Here is a 17655-nt window from a genome sequence, read left to right on the forward strand (position 1 = left end):
TGGCACAGTGTGTGCTTTCCTAACCTTCTGCCCTTCTCAGGGCAAACAAAAAGCTCAGGTCTTGCCAGTCAGCTCATTAACTATGTAGTAAAATAAAATCCCATTTAGAACATATGGTGCTGATGTCCTCCAGGCACCTTTTGAATATCAAACTCATGTTCATTTTATTCAGCAACATTGTAAATTCAGTCTTTATCCGTGATGAGTTCATTATATCTAGCAGGATATTTTGGCCATTACTGTGGGCCTTGTGTGCTGCCTTCCCATATTATTTTAATGATAGCCTTAAAAACAAAAACCAAATCCCAAACAAAAACAAACCACAAAAAACTCTACAGAAACACAGTTTGAAACAAAATACATGTGTGAATTAAGCCATGCTTTGATTATAAGCTGAATTGCTGCAATAGCAGCAACATGTTCTCTGTAGCTGTCTCCTGATGAAAGAGCAATGAAGCTCCTGCAGCTGGGATGGCAGTGGAATCCCACGGGCTCCTGATCTCCTGCAGAGCAAGTAAGAAACATCATCCAGGTTGCAAAGTCCGCTGGGATAACAGGAGCCTGGTGGGACGTGGCAACTTGTCCGCCCCCGCAGCTGATACTAATGTGTGGTTTCTGCCACCAGAGGGCATAAGCAGCATTGGGATATGTTATGGAAAGGGGAGGGATATGGGAAGAATCTTTTTAGGATGCTTCATGAGTATAGTAGGTTACTCCACCTGATACTGTACAGCTCAAAGAAATGCTTTTGTTCCCCTTATTGCTTCCAGTGTGTTCACATAAGAAATAAGCCTTGGATGATGACTGCTCAAGCTCTCAGGGAGTAGGTCCTATCAGGTGGGATGTCCTTCCCCAGTGCTGCATGTGTATAAAAGGAATAGTAAGTGTTTTATTTTTCTCTCAACAGGCAGAAGAACTCAGGGATACAAGTGCTGTTGTTATGCCTTTGTTCCTGCTGGCAGGATCAGATATGCTCTTCTCAGAGTGTGGTCAGGGATGCCCTTTTTTCTTGCAGTGTGCAGTGAAAAGAAGACACCAATATAAAAGAAAGGTCCAGTCTCCCCTTCAGATGTTGAACTGCCAGCTGTAAGGAACAGCAGGTCTTGCAGCTGTAGAAGTCACAGATGCTTTTAATAAGATGCCACGTAAAAACATTGTGTTGCTGAAGATGCATTTCCTGCAGTTGTTTGCCATGCTGGAGCCCAAGAAAGCTTTCTTTTGGTCCTCCAGTGAGGAATGTTGATGCTGTGGATGCAGAACATAGGAAGGCAGATGCTGTCATACTGTAAGAGGCAGCCAGTTGTCTTAAGGTTATCATCTCCACCAGGTTTTGGGTTTTGGTTAATTAATTGTTTTGGTTTTTCTCTGATGCAGATGTGTGAATATTAGGCTGATTTCTTTTTGCCCTTTCTTCGTGTGTCTATGTATGAGCAGCTGTTTAAGGTGAGGATATGGTTTGTTAGAAACCTGGGTGAGGTGCAAAGATGCGAAAGGAGATGGGCAAAGGCAGTGATGTAGTTGATGTTTCTGTGCTCTGGGTACTGCTTTACTCTGGAGGGGTGATGTGCAAGCTACCAAGTAATTATCTCAAGATGTTCTTTTCTATCTGTCAGCAACTGATTGTTTTAGCAGTAAATGAGTAGGGATAAGAACTTGATCTGCTGGTGACCATGTTGTTGGGGGACTGTCTTTGCAAACCTCTGTGTCCACAGTCCACTCCTTTATTGTCAGTACTTTTTTCCAGCAATTTGCATAGAAAATAGTGTACTTCTTTATTTTCTAGTATATTAACATTTTATGTAATGTTAACCAAACCATGTGACATAACTCTGATATGACTGCTTGACTGCTTTGATTCATGGACTGGTAATTAATCTATATTGACATGGTACATGCACAAAACAAGTTTTTATGCCAAGCTGGCCTGACTGGACTCCAAAGTTGCTCTTTGTCACAGTTTGTGCCCATGATTGTCTGTGTTCATTTTTATTAGATTAGCTGTAACTGAATCGTAGACTGCTCTTCATGTTTTTTTTCAAATGGTGCTCTAACCACTACTGTGGCTAAAACTAAAACCAAGGCAGTTTAATGATCATGTCCTTTTCCCTTCCGGATTTTCCTCATTTCTTTTTCTGGCCTCTTAGCAATACAATAGGGGCCTATGGACTCTTCCAACTAATTTAATTTCCATGATCTAATGTTCACTCATGGCTTGAGGCAACATTACCTGGGATTTCCAGGTAGTCCTCTATCCAAGTCCTGCAGAGGCTCAAGATTGTTTAGTTTCTAATCTAAGTAAGATCAAGTGTTTGCACCATGGATTGCCAGAGGCTTTATGGCTGCATCCTCATCCAGTCACCTACATAGCATGTATTTCTGTTCCAAATACATACTTTTTGTTAATTTCTTAAGGTCCTAATTAAAAAAAAGTCCCTTCAATTGCACATTTAGTATATAAAGGGCATATATTAATGGAACAGTGAGTTCATTATTGTTATGAGCAGAGCAATTCATATGCTCAAAATGAAATGTGCTCAGATGCTCTCCTGGCTTGGAACACTAGAGTGGAAAGACAAACTCCTGTGTTTGCAGGCAGGTGTGCTGTCTCCTGTCACAGCTCAGTCATGTTTGATAAAGGTCAAAATACAAAAGCTGCCAAACCAAATCCTCAGTCCTGTAGAACTGGTATTGTTGAGAGCTCAGGGGATGGAGTGGGTGCTCTTTGACAGATCCTGACCACATGGGCAGCTGTCTGGGAGGTGGTGAGTGCTGGGTGCTCCTCCTGTGCTGCCCATTTTGCACTCCTGCCTTCTGTTAAAGGTGTTCCTAAGCATTTGTCATGTGCTGCATGGTTCCAGCCTTGACTACTGGCAGATGGGCAGCAATTTGCCATTTAGTCTTTCATTCAATTCGGTGTGTCCATTCCTTGTTTTTCTTCTCCCCTTCCTCCCACCCCAGAGCAAGGTGTTTCTGCCAGGAGGCTTAACTTGTTTTATGGCCTTGTCTAAAATGTTGAACTGTAATGGTGCCTCAGTTTTCTAGGAACAAAACTGTCTCATTTTATCACCTTTGGTAGGTTTTTCTTCTTGGAAGTGTGTGCCAAATGTGAAATTAATTGGCTTTGCAAGTGGTCACTTGTCTTCTTCCTGATGTTGGTTAATGCAATTCATTGGCACTTTTTTAAGACAAATATCATTATGCTAACAAGAGACCTAAATAAATGCATTTTTGAAAATGCTGTAGAACTGTTATACTCCATAACTCTTCTGTCCAGCCTCCTAAGGAGCCAATGGAAGAACAGAAAATGCTGGTAGTTTTCCATAATCAGGAAGAGCAGTCGGGCAGCTGAATTGTGTTTTGATGGGGGAATTTATTAATTTTTTATATCTGATAGTAAATGCCATGTAAGCAGTTCTGTTGGATTTGGTCACTACTTGTGTATAACGTCCAGAACTGCATCTTCGTGGGTATATTCTATTCTAGAAGCACAAAAAAGCTCCTGGTGTCTTGGCCCTGTCATTGGAATGCTTGTTGAAGTATTTAAGTCCAACTTTAAAAAACATTCTTGACCTTTTTTCCTCTTGATAAACTCCAAGCACATTTTTTACTTGGGAGAAATTGGAAAGAAAAAAGACAGCATCTGACTTTTCTCTACAAGTCTTCAGCTTTTTTGCTCTTGTCTTACTTTCTTGTGTGCCTGTACACTGCCCATGATTAGACAGTCTACAGATTACCTCACAATTTGAAACTGAGATAAGTATTGCTTGGAAGTAAGGCCATATGCATTTGCAGTCTGTGTCATGGTAACTACAAGCTTTAGGGTGGCATTTTATGTAGCCAATATTCATGGTAAACAGGATGACATTTTTATCTATGCACCTCCAAAATAATTGCCTTTTTTTTTGTTGCCATGAAATGTTTGCTGTTGATTCTGGAGTGCAAGAAGTTTTGCAGTGCATGAAAGCAGGCACAAGTGCAGTTTGTACTGCTTACCTTCAAAATTTAATCAGTTTGACAGAGAAGGTTTTTATGGCTTTGTTTGTAAATGAAGTTTAGCTTTCGTCTGCACAGAAAATTCTCCTGGATAAGCTGAAGTGACAGTTAATGTACCAGTACAACTGCTTATTTTGTTGTCTTGTCCAACATTGCTTCTTTTCTGCTAGCTTGTATGTCTTTGGGTAGCTTTGACCCTGCAATGAATGTGCATTGAACCATTTTGCAGTTACTGTAGTGGAGGGGCCATGTCCTTAGCCTTCAACAGCTGATAGGCTGCCAGTGTGTTAACTGATATGTACAGTGTTTAATCTTTCCTCTCTGTATCTCTCAGAGTGCACAGGCACAATTAAGATAGCATTTGGCAACTAGTCAGCTTTAATTGCTCATGGTGTATGCAAAATAATGATTTTTTTTTAAATTTGGGTTTTTTAGTCTAACCCTTTTACTGCAGGTTAGGCTGTGCTTGCAGATGGTTACTGCAACTTAGCTGCCTGATAATTAACTGTTTAAACCACTGTAATTTCATCATGTGCCTGCACCATCAGACACAAAGCATTTGAGCACCACCTAAAAGAAATCGTCATTTAAAAGCATCACGTAAGCTCAATATAATTCAAACAAGTACAATCTGTGTGTATGAAGAAGAGATGTGGATGCTTTTAAGGAGCAGCATCTGCTTTATAAATATGAGCTATGAAAGGCTTCCAAATGTCCCCTCTGTTCATCAAATGTGAATGTGATCTTCTCTTAGGAAGCCATCTGGAGTAGGCAATGCTGCAGTCACTGCTTGCTCTGTGCCATTGTCCTGGCTGTGCCTCAGAGTGACTTGTCTCGCTACTGCTCACTCAGTGATTTTTTCAGGGGTTGCTTGAACTTCAGGTGTGTTGTTGAGCTTTGGCACATCATAAAAATATTCTGTCTCCAGTGTGCTGATTTTGGGGGTTTTTCATTTTTATCTTTTTTCTGTCTTCCTCATAGAAATATTGTGAAAGGAATGAGGAGTCTGCGAGAAATACTACGGACTGTAGAAACAAAAGCTACTCAGACCTTCAAAATGGTAAGGGAATGGGAGATGGGAGGGTGGGACAGTCTGGTATGCAGGAATTCTCTTCATTGACCAATAAGTAGCACAAAAGTGTATTTGTCCTCACATGATTGATGGCTTTATTTTTTTTCTTTTTTTTTTCTTTTTTTAACTTTTGGAAGTGGTATGTCAAGTGATCCCCTTAATTCAAAGACCTGCCCAATTGAAACCTCCAGGCTTTCAGACCTAGGTGTGTAGGTTACTTTTGTTTGGTTTGTGGTTTTTGGGTTTTTTTTTTGTTTGATTGTTTTGCTTTCTTGGTTTCAGTGCACTTTCTAGCCCTAGTAGAAACAGAGATGTTATTAGTTTGACAGTGCTGTGCTCAGGTGAAGCTGTCTTCTTTTCTTTCTCAGTTTCAGTGTGTATGCACACCTTTCTGCATTTTCATGTAAAGCATTAAGTACTTCTGTCTCTTGCAACAAGCAGTGCTTTTTTAGACTGACATCTTTCAGTGTTCTTTCTGTAAAAACCCTCTTCAATACAGTACAGAGTGATTTTAATTGTTTTAATTTTTTCTTTGTGTTGGCATTCTGCATCTTCATATCCTTTTATCCTGAATGTCTCAGGTAAAGAAATACTTCTGTGCCTGTTTAACTTCTTGGACCTTTAATGGGTTCTTCCCTGTCTCCCCTTGGAGAGATCTTGTCCTGAAGTTACTCAGGAGGTGACAAGGTCAACAGCTTGCAGAACAACAGTCCTGGGAGTGAAAGCTTTGCAGCCCTAAAGGCATTGATACTCTTACAGCTAAACTTGTACTTGATTCTGCTTTGTGTTTTGTGTCATTCCAGAGAACTTGGGCAGTGGAGGTGGGCATGGGTTTGTGTAGTGTTTTTGAGACTACAGATGCATGTGGAAGCTTGTCCAGCAAATTAGAAGAGATGACTTAAATAATTGTCCACTCAAATGGTTGCATCCTTTTCCAAACTGAGATCAGAGTTCAGCAGAATTTTTGTGCTTGCCTGTTTTATCACTTTGCTGAAATGAGTCTGACCATCTGCTGCTCCTAGACTGTGACAGAACGTGGCTCAATTGCTCCTGTCCCTGTGCAACTTGGGACAGCTGTACAACTCCCCTGGGGGATTTGTCCCTTAGGGGAACTCTCAAGGTGTTCATTCAATAGCTTTTCCTGAGATTTAGAAATTGCATTTTCATTTTCTTATTTATTTTTAAAGAGCCATCAAGAGGGCAAAGGGAGAATTGTGCTTAATTAAACAAGTTTTTCAAGCATGAAAGTAAAACACATGATTATTTTTTTCTCCTAATTTGTGGGATCACAGTGTTCTTCAAGCATAATGATGCTTTTTTTAGCCAAAGGCAGTAATAACATAAATCAGAGTCTTGGCCTTTTCTGGTTTGTTTGGTCTTATTCAAAACAACAGTGAAGCTAATTTACACAGCTACTGTACTGTATGTTAAAATTAAAGACACTAGAAGTATTTGTTGCTTGCCTTCTGAATGGCTTACCACAAACTGTACTCCTACTTCTGTGTGAACCAGTAGAGATCTTTGTATTGCTGGCAAATTATTTTCCCTCCCCTCTAAGACTATAGGAAAAAAAATATAGGAGAGCTGACTCCTTAGGGTAAAACTGACTAAATGATTACACACTGAGATGATAAAATGATACTGGCTAATGTTGCAGGGCCCTAGGCCATTTTGCTCATAGTTACTTGCTATAAAAAGCATAGAAAAGCTTAGTTAGAAACAGACAGCTTTCTGTAACTTGTAACAGGGCAGGGAAGGTCTTGGGGTTTCCAGGGAGTTGCACATGGTGGCATTTCTTTGAGACACTGTTGTACACTCAGCCCACTGCCATCAATGAAGCCTTCCTTTGTGATGTTTAAGAGGTGGTACTGTAGTTGCATTTTAGACTAATTCAGTGAATTCATGTGTGGTGAGGGGGGTGAAAATCAGAAGTCTTGCATCAAAGCAAGATATTTTGCTGTAATTTGGAATAGGAACTTTAAGTGTGGCTTATTTGATCCCATAGATCTATAACATAACTGTCCTGATATTTAAAAGACAATTACTGTTGGTGGGCTCATAATACATCTCTAAGTGTACATTTCATATAAAATGCATATCCAGTAGTCAGAGAAGTTGCAAAATACTATTTGCAAGTATTAGGACAGAAGGGCTGAAGTTTCAGCCTGCCCTCTGTTTTGTGCAGGATTTACTTACAGCATAGAGTGGTGTGCTGCTTAGAATTCACAGAGGTCATCACCATTGTGATGTCTCTGAGCTTGTTTGCAGGCTCATCTATGTACAGTGCAAGAAATTAGAGATTTTATGGGTATCAGGCAAGGGTAAATGCCAAAGATACTTTGGGAAGTGAATTAACTTGCCTCCTTTTGGGCCCAGCTTGCCAGCTGTGCATGTGAAGCGGAAAGCAGCTATTGAAGGGTCTTTGGCTGCTTGATGGTAAAAAAAGGGCATGGGATGTTGCTGTCCCACTATAAAGTTCCTAAGCATCTTCACTCCTCTCTCCTTTGCTGCAAGAAGAAGAGAGGAGCAGTACCAAGACGAAACTCTGAGTCTATAAGGGAGAGTGACATTAACAGATAAAAGGTTGATCTTTTAAAGCTAACACAAACGTTGCCTCTGGTCTTGAGACTTGCATACAAAATTCCGAGGCTGAGAACACAATGTTGTGTCATCACACTCTTATATAGTAACTATTGGGAGATTGTCTCAGCAGTCCGTATGGCAATCAGTTGTCCTTGTTCACCAAAGCATCCCTTGATGTCAGGCCTTTTTGATAACTTTTTTCCTAGAGCATTGCAACAAGACCATGTAAATGCAGAAGTTTGGTCTTTTCTCAGGAAGGAAGAAACTGATCCTTTTGTCGACCCTAGCAGCTGATTTTGCTACTCCAGCTTTCTGAAGAGTGGTGCTGTCACACTGGTACATCTCCTTCCCAAGGTGGAACATGGTGAGGAGTGAATCTTTTGTGTTGGAGAAGGTTTCACTGATTTATGTCTTTTTCTGTACTGATCTCTAGACTGCAGCCAAACAGTTAGCTCAAGTACTTCTGCATTCCCTCAGTGAAGACTGTTACTGGAGCCCTTTATCTGATCCACTTCCTGAGTTCATGAACAAGGAATATCAGTCTTATGTTAGCAATCTTCTTTGTCGGAGGCCTGAGCTGTACTCAGAAGAGAAGTAAGTGTTCATTTTTATTTCAGTTCATTGGAAGGAGGAAGGAATGTATTTGAACACTCTTCAGTACTACTAATTATGTCACTGATTCATGTAGTAGTTTTGTGCCTTCTTGTTTTTCAACTCTCCACTAAAAAGTCTGCTAAAAAAATAAAACATTAAACTTTGAGTGTTTCCCCCCCACCCCAGGAAGAAGCAAGTCCAGCCAAAGGGCTGTCTTTGCTACGAAATTGAAATAATCTATTTAGGGTTCAGCATAGCTCATCTAAGATATATTGCAGAGCTTTTAATGTGTGAACTTGCAAAGACAGTATTGCCTAGCAAATGAATTATTCATTAGATGTTTCAAGTTACTGCTTCTCTTGTGAAATGAGAAAGAGGCTGGCAGGATAACTCTTGATCTTCCTCAGAAAAATGTGTTCTGTCTTTCAGTGTGTACTGCCCTCAAGACAATGTAGAAGAGGCTCTTCTCCTCCTCCTAATCAGTGAATCCATGGTAAGCCAAAATGAGTTTGTGGTATTAATCGTGCAAAGGGATATCTAGCATTTCCATGTCTCCTGGTTGGCTTTGTTTACAGAATCTTCCCTAGATAAACAGGAGCAAAGTTTCAGATGCTGAGTGGAAAATGCTATCTATTCTTTTATTAGTGGAACTACTTTTTTTAGAGTGGAATTTCAGTGAAGAGTTTTGGGAATTGTCAATAAGAGACATTGATTGCATTCACCATAGCTGTATGCAGGTTCTGACATCCAGATACATTGTCAGTAGACAGACATTTCCATTTGTAACATCTGTGTGGATTTATGGATCAAGAATGAGAAGAAGAGGCCTTGCCTAAAGCCAGGCATGATGGTGGTACCTGCTGTTTGGAATTGCAGGATGCAGTACTCTGCTTTCATGCCTTCGTCTGCAGTTGTTTGTTTTTTGACAGTTTCTGATGCAGTGATACAGGAAATCTTGTGACATGCAGAAACATTCATAATAAGCTGCAGTGAAATAATTAGATTTCTTCTATTTATAACGTTGGTGGCTTTAAAAAATCCATTTAAGAGGCAGGCAGAAAACTGGAGGAAAAATAATTGCATGGTGACCTTTGGTAATTTTCATATTCTGAGAAGACGCAAATGCACAGAAAATGAGGAAGAAATGTTTTCTGAAAATATGTAAGTAATGTGTATTTTGCTTTAAATACAGGGTGGTCACTTGTACCTCAAAATGAGATTCAAAACCTTGGAACATCAACAACCTTCTTAGAAAATTTTTAATAACTTTCAGACAAATTGAAAAAAATACTGTGGAAACTTTGGTTTTTGCTTCCTTCAGTTTTTCTTGTCTGGTTCTTGTGGCACAAGTTCTTTCCCTTTCCCACAAACTTCTTCAGAAGAGGGCAATTTAATATTGTCTGCTTTTAAAATTCAGGGAAAAATTGAAGAGGTGGAACCAACCCAAAATATTAAATTGACTTCAAAATCATGTACATCTGAGTGTTGCTATGTGCTTTTCAGTGCTTTCTAGATTAAACCTCTTCATCACATCTGCTTTGTGTTTTCAAGGGTTTTTCTTTAGTCAGAAGGGCTTTTCATAATTAGAAATGGAGACTAGAGGAGTGAGGGCTTGTAGGATATCGTGTGCACTTGTATTAAAATCAGAAGCACTCCTGTCAGTGGGCCTTGTTGGGGCTGCTCCAAGCAGCAGGAGGATTGGGGTCTGGAGCAGTGACAGAACGGGCTGCTCCAGCCTTTCTGGGATTGGACTTGCTGTTAGAGAGTCCATATGGAACCTCAAACTCCACAATCTTGTTCTGCTGAGGAGGAAAATGTTATCCCTATCTAATAGCACGTAAAATGTTGAACTAACTGGTCTTGTAACTAAATTATGGATGGAGTAGTGTGAAAATGGTATTGGTAGAAACAGGAATGCTATGGTGAGTTCCAGGTTGAATAAGTAAGCTTGGTATATGCTTAAATGCTGCTTTTGATATATAGGAACTTCCTGGAGGAAGATGCAAGGCACTTTGATTTGCTACATACAAAACAAACAAGAGAAGCTCTTTTAGCAGAGCACTGTAGGAGCCACATAACTGTATTTCTGATTTTGGGGAGATGGAACATCTGAGCCTTCATCTTGCATCAGCCTTGCCACGAGTTTGTTCTAACTAAAATTCAGGACAAGTGTATAGAAATACACTTAGGAATCACATGAATGTTCTTCCTAAGTGAAGGAACAGAGGGAGCAATCTAATTTTTACATATGTTTGTAATCCATAAATACTTTGCTGTACATTTTTATTATGGTACCTTAGAAGGGGAAGTTTTGTTTAACTTACAATGTGACATGTTTCCCTAATGGCATTGCTGTAGGCTAGTGAGTTTTCTCATGTACAAGTTTGTTGTTTGTTTGAAGTTTTGGTTTTTAGCTTTATGTATTTTTTTTCTTTAAAATAGCAATTTATGGAAGTTCATGAAATGAGCTAACTGGAAGCAAATTTGTAATTGAGGTCTCTCCCTAATGATACAATATTAACAACTGAATAAAACATACTTTGCTTCCTGGAGACAATGTCAATGGCAAGTGTTTCTGTAGGCCAGTAAGCAACATAGTTGGCGTTGTTGGATTTTGACTGGATTAGGTGTTCTTCCAGTATTTACAATTGTGAACCCCTTAAAATGAAACAGAAGTATGCAATTACATTGGCTTCTCTGATGCTTCTGTCTGTCAGAGCAAAACTGACCAGAAAGGTGGTACTTCTCTCTGATTTCTAATGAGACAAAAGCAGTAAGGCCATTGTAACTTTCTTGCAGGACTGTAAAGCCAAACAGCTGCTTTGCATACCTGTTCCTAACTCCTACCACTCTAAAATTACCTTGAAGAGGGACAGAATTAGGGGAAGGAGACACAGAAAAAAATTTCAGCTTGTGGAGGGGACACAGAGTAGAGATGAACTGAGGAGGAGCATAAATCATCAGAGAACCTCTAAGTAAATATGTGCTGAAAAGGAGATGTGGTACTTTTTCAAGAAGTATACACCTGGAACACCTTTGCTGTTGAAATCCACTTTGTTTTTATGTTTGACTTGCCTTCCTAAGGTGAAGCTGACATCTGCTTTGCCAGAATCTGTGTGACTTCCAAGAAGATGTTATGGGGGAGTAGAATTGTTCCTGTGAAGGAGAAGGCAAGAAATTGCCTTGAGATTCTTGAAAGCCAGAGCCTATTTCTCACCAAACCTTCTCTGGCTCTTAACAGTGGACAGTTCTGGCTTGTGGTTACTTATCCCTTTCCCTTGCATTGCAAGGGACTCAGTTTGCATATGCTGGTGGGATGAAATGAGAATATATTTGAAAGAGGCAATTAACAGTTCTTTCACTATTTCACTCTGCCTTTGAGCCTAAGAATGTGAAAGGTTTTCAAATGGCCAAATAACATGGTATGCTCTTTCATAGCTCTGCAGATGCTTCTGTGGATATATTAACACTTTCAGTGAAAGCTTGTAGCCTGCTTTGCCCTGGCATCTCACAAATTGCCTCCTGTGTTCTTTATGTTGTGTTAAAAATGGGAACCTATTTTCATAAGCTGAGGTATCTCAGTAAACAATGAGAAGAATCCTGGTTGTTGAGCTTGGCAAATGTTCCTTCTCTGTGCCAGCTGTTATTTAGTCACAGCCTTTGGCTGTAGAGTTCTCATGAAGGAATCTAGTGAAACAAATCAGGCAGCCTGAAGATTGCCACAGTCAAAGCTGTTTTTATGGGTGTTTGTGGCCTCCTGGCTACTCTATCATTCCTTTTGTATAGCCTAAGTTATGGTATGGATGGGCTGTGTTTCTGAGAGGACAAAAATGCTCTCCTTCAGACCAAGAAGGCCAGTTGGTGACAGCCTTTACAAGCTCAGGCTGTGGCAGAATGATGTGCTCCTATCACGTGTTGGAGAAACATGGCCCTGCCTATTTTTAAACCACTAGTCCTCTCTTTTACTGTATTTAGCCCATCTAAACGAGTGACACTGATTGTGAGGAGAACTGAGGACATATTGTCACTTGATGCAGTGTGATTTTTCTGCTTCACCTACCAAAGGGAGCAGGACTGGTTCTGCCATCAGGGACTTGGGTGCTTTGAGCTGCAGGGTGTAGACAGAGGAGGTTTGGCATGACTAACCCTTAGCTGCAGTTTTGTTTATTTTAATAGCTGTTCTCAAGAGTGTGCAGTTGACTGCACTACCCTTAAAGTTAGCCAGAAGCTTCTCAGAGCCAGGAATGGAACACTTAGTATTCCTTTTTTGTGTTGACTTTTGAGGTTGAAAAAGAAAAGAAAAAGTTCTTTGTTTGCATTTAGAAACCTTCCCTTCTTGAGTCTGAGGTCCAACATACAGTCTGAAATGCCTTTATTCAGTGCTGACAATGTTGGCTCTTACAACTGGGGATTTTGGCTGATGTGGTCCACCAAACAAACCAGGTAACATGGTTTATTTTTTTTGGCTCTGTATTCATTCATACTGGAAATAAAGCTCCTTGTATCCAAAACTAATAAATTCTGTGCCTGTGTAACGAAGATTAGAAATGTCATCTACATCTTATCTCTGATTTGAGTCCCTAAAGGCGATTTGACCTTGGAGGGCCTGAGAGCATGAAACAGATGGTGAGGGGGAAGAAAGATACTGGGACTTGTCCTGTTCTTTTTACTGGTGAGAACAAACTCATGGCTGAGAGCACGCCTTTAACAGAATAATGTTAAACCCGTGTATTTTTAAACACAGAAATAAATAAAACCTGTTAGCTCTTCAGTTCCTAGTTTTATAAAATAACACTGTCCAACAAAGGAGTTGGTGAAGAAGAATCTCTTGTTGCTTTTGTAGGCTGGTTTTTCCTTTTTCCCTTTTTTTTTAATGGCACCAAGCCCAGTGATGATACAGCAGCTGGATGACCATCATGACTATTTTACTGAGGGCCATTGGACTGTGGCAGCTGAGAGAGACAACTGGGGGCAGGGTGGCCTGCTCTGTTGGTTCCTGCCAAATCACACTTGTGCATTTACAGTAGCAAATTTGGCTGTCTCTTAACTGGTTTGCAAGGCAAAGCTATGTGTTTGGGACCTGCAAAGATGGACTGCAGAATGTTTCTAGGGGGAAATACGCTACCTCTGCTAATTACCTCTTAAATGAATGGTTCTAATGTGAGTTGCTAGAGAGCAGGGTATGAGAGCTTTTTTTCTTCTGCTTTGCAAGTAAGTCTTGTTTCCAGACTTGCAAGGAGGATGTAAATTCTTGGAAGATAGCTTTTTAAATCCAGATAACTGTTAGCAAATGGATGACTTTGTTACCCAAGATAATATCCATAAACAAATTTGCTTACTTTCTGCTTCTCTGTCTTCATTTTGTGTAGGGTTGTTTGGCTGTTTTGGATGGGGCTGTATATCTGTCTTGCTTTCAGTGATGTTTCCAGAATTAGTTCTGCTACACAGTACAAGGTGTTAGAATGCACCTGAAACATGTAAAATATATCTTTGTGGTCATATTTAATTGGCAATTATAAGGGGCTGTTTTGATGAATTGACATCTGAATTGGACCCCAGTAACTTCTGGTCTGTTGCTTACCAGAAATGAGACAGATGCCATGTGGTTCACAAGGGATAAGTTTTCATTTGCTGTGCTTCTGGTCTAAAGTGGAATGAGTTGTACTATCTCTCTGAGAGGAATTTTGTGAGTTCCTGGGGCATGGTTTGTCCTCCTTGTTCTACCCACATGCCATTTTCACAGCAGCTGTGCAGTCAACCCTTAATATTTTCTTTGCATATATTAGTGAGGAAAACCTTCAAGTGCTGTGTAGGCATGATCAGTAACTTAGGCAAAAAGTCTGTAGCCTCTTGCATTGGACAGGTTCTTGCCATTGTGAAGAATTAATTTATTTTATTGGCAGTACAGGCAAAACAGCCAGAAGGGAGACCCAAAGGATATAGGCTAAATATTCCCCAGCTCTTAGCAGAAAAGGCATCAATTGCATGATTTCAAAGGGCTGTTGTCAATCTTACACACACGGCATTTGTTTTTCTCTCTTAATGGTAGTATTGAATCACACCAATTACATTATTACAGTACACTGTGTAAAACATGCTGCTGTTCTGTATAGATGGGTTGCAGTGGATCTGGCAATTATGTCTATTATGAAAAGACACAAGTTGAACATTCGAATGCCCATGAATTAGGGGGCAGGCAGCAGGCACTCATTAAAGATTTTAATTGCTTTCTTTTTCTTCTTTGGAAAAAAAGCAGGGGAAGCCATGTTTCAAAGTGAGCAATTAAAGGATACTTCATAGCTAATTGCTGTGAGGAGGGGCTGCTACATGGAATATACTCTATTGTAATTCATATGATTACTTGACGTTTTATTAAGAAACACATCTTTGTACCGTGGTAAATTTAATTTTCTGCAGTGTAACTGTGTGCGTAATAACTGCTGAAGTAATGGCTGTTTGGATTTGCTGTGGCTCTTTTCCTTCCTTCCTGAAATAAACAAGCCATAAATAAATATCACTGATGTACAGCAAATCCTCTGTGGATGGGGGGTTTATCTAGTTTGCAGGTGAGTGTCCTGTGTGTGTGGGTAGGAAGGCCCAAGCTGTGTGCAGCTCAGCACTGTGGGTAGAGCCAGCACAGGTCTGAAAGTCCCCTATGGGGGCATTGCTGTGTTTGGAGCCAGACTGAAAAGCCCTGCTGACGCCCAGGTTCTGTGCCCTGTCAGGTTCAGAGACACCACAGGGCCTGAATGCTGGGTTAGCTCAGAGCTACCAGCCTGGGCTGGAGCCCCTTGGGGGTGTGTGGCCTGCAGACAGGCTGTGTCACTGGGCTGTGGAGAGGGGGGCTGAAGATTCTCCATGTCCTAAGTCTGGGCTAACTGCACAATGTGTCCAATCTCCCCAGATAGGACTGGTGTCATGTCTGAGCCACCTATGTGCACAGCTAATTGTGCCTTATGCATTCCAAAATTTCCAAGTGTGATGCATGTCTGGGTTGCTCAGCTACCTTGGAATACTTAAAAAAAGGGGCATTTACTGTATATTTTTGCTAATATGTCTCTGGGTTGCTCAGTTACCTTGTAATACTTCCAAAAAAGGAGTATTTACTGTATATTTTTGCCTTTATAATGCAAGTTATGCTAATTCCCAGTGGTGAAACTTGTGTTGGTAGCACTGGTAACCTTCCCCGTCCCGCAAAACAGCCTTGAACAGAGCTTCTCTAGATGTGACTTGTCATCTCTCTCCATCCTGCTTGTATGCTGTGAAGCATGTCTGTGTCATAGTGGGAACAGCTTAAAGGGAATAGTCATGGTGGGGATGTTGAAAATGTATTTGTAGCTATGTCTTACTGCTGCTAATAGCAGAGAGGGAGGAAATAATGCAGTTGGACAAATTGAAATTGCTGCTTATGTTATGGATACACTGCTTGAGACCAGTGTTGTACAAATAACCTTTTTTCTGATGGTGTTCAGGAAAATTAGTAGTCTGAAACAACAGAAATATGGGTGTTGAAAAAATGTTGGTGTTAATAGCTTAGAATTTTTTGCATTCTCAAATGCAAAATGATGTATCTCTCTGTGTATGTTTCAATAGGTAAAATTCCCCATCCCACAGAATGGGTGTATTCTTTATTGCAGTAACTCTGCAACTGTTTTGCCCTTGTACTTGCCAGTGACTGTCAGGATTTCTCACAGATTAATATTTACAAAATAGACAGATTAATATTTACAAAAACATAAACAAAGGCAAAGAAAATAAAAAGGTTGATGATGATCTGAGGGACAGCAGCCTGCCTTCTGTGAGAGGCAGGCCATAGAGACATTCCAGTTTCCTGAGTGGGTTTCAGGAAATAGTGATTCACATTCCCTTCTCTGAGCTCTGTACGTACGCTGCAGTAGTACCTTGAGCCTTACTTAGGGCAGTAATTTACCTTATTGTGTTAGAAACAATCCATATTCTTGCTACTGTTCAGTCAGTTTTTTTTATGAGGTTTGCGCCTTTTATTTTTGGATTTTGTGGGGTTTTTATGTCTCTACTATAATGTGGGCTCTTGATTTATTTTTTTAGAGCAGCTGGAATTAGCAATTGGGAATAGGTTCGGTATTGAAGAAATTGTTGAGATAGAAGTAACAATGAATTTGCTAGTGGCAACTTTTATGCATTGAAGCATAGAGAGTGATAGATTGCAAAGACCTTCTATGGCTTTTAGATTTAAAAGCTTGAACAAAATCAGCAGGTTTATGACCTTCTTGGAAAGAATATTCATCATGCCTATGCATATGTTGCATTTAACTGCTGTCTGCTTGGGTAAAGTATGATATATACAATATATCATACTGCAGTTTAAGAATGTTGCATCCTTGCAATATGCCCTATATTCCTGCTTTTGCAGGACTGGGGTGTGTTCTTCATTCTAGTACCAGTATCTGTGGCAAAACATGATGGGCAGTCATAAGTTTTGATTAGTTTTGTATCTGTGCTAATGCATCCACTTAAAAATCATAGCTTGGTACTTGATGGATACTCAAAAAAGCATCAGGCTGTAGCTGACTGTAATGGGAGGTTGTTGATGAGATTACAGAGCATGGGGGTGCTGTCTCAGTAGCTGTTTGCTACAAACAATTGTCATAACAATGTAACCGGTGCAGAAAAAGCTGCTAATGCTATTGTATATATGTGGGAGGATTCACTTGGCAATAAGGATCATACAGTATATGGCTTTACTTAACTCCTTTTTTTCCTTTTAAAGTAGCAGTCTTATGTTAAATCCAAGCAGAGCTTAAACATGTATTTATTTTTTAATTTTTTAAAATTCTGCTAATAAAGATAGACAAGCTATGCCTCTGTACTCTTGGCAGAATTTTTGAAGTAGTTTTCATTCTGTCATGCATTCTGTTTTTCTGAACTATTTTTTTAATCATGAATTGCATCTTTTGCAGTAGCATGAAAAAGAAAAATGACTTTGTGGCTGCAGGAGTTGCTGTAAGTTTATTCGTGCAAACACTGGACTGGGTCTGATCTGTCAGCTTGCCTTTAGCTGCAGTCACCATTTAGCTCTTGGTTGAGATTGCATTAGTTGTCAGTAATTTTGTTTGCAGTCTTGGCTGGAGGCTGTGATGAAGAGTGCTTGGAACTGGGGCATTACACAGATAAAATCATGATGAAACAGCTGCAGCTTAATCACAATGAAGTACGCGTGGGCTTTAAGGGCTGCATATTCTGGAAATTTTTATTGTGCTTAATTCCCATGTTTAACCTTTTTACAGAAAAAAAATCTCACCACAATTAGAAAGAAATAGGTGTAAGATTATAGTTGTATTGTAAAATAAATCTCATAACCTTCCTGTTTCAAGGAGGGAACATTTTGTTTGCCTTTGCTCAAGGTGAATTTGTTGGCAATTTTCTTAATTTTT

The 17655-nt window shown here is 40.0% G+C and overlaps 1 protein-coding gene across 5 annotated transcripts in view; it reads left to right on the plus strand.

Moving 5' to 3' along the window:
- Positions 1–17655, plus strand: part of TTC7A (tetratricopeptide repeat domain 7A) — a 202106-nt gene that overhangs the window by 24894 nt on the left and 159557 nt on the right. For 4 of the 5 annotated variants that reach the window (XR_011679309.1, XR_011679310.1, XM_071427863.1 and 1 more), the window contains 3 exons: positions 4975–5053; positions 8082–8242; positions 8672–8735. Coding sequence is in view for 3 of the 5 variants with exons in the window: in XM_071427863.1 (XP_071283964.1) it covers positions 4975–5053; positions 8082–8242; positions 8672–8735 (304 nt within the window). In the remaining 2 variants the exon portion in view is untranslated. Of the gene's footprint in view, positions 1–4652; positions 4876–4974; positions 5054–8081; positions 8243–8671; positions 8736–17655 lie in introns of those variants that run through there. The other variant, XM_071427894.1, reaches the window with a different exon arrangement.

The sequence above is a fragment of the Agelaius tricolor genome, unplaced genomic scaffold, assembly GCF_023055355.1.
Source record: "Agelaius tricolor isolate 1412-34295 unplaced genomic scaffold, bAgeTri1.0.p SCAF_1, whole genome shotgun sequence".
In the NCBI taxonomy this organism is placed as follows: domain Eukaryota; kingdom Metazoa; phylum Chordata; class Aves; order Passeriformes; family Icteridae; genus Agelaius; species Agelaius tricolor.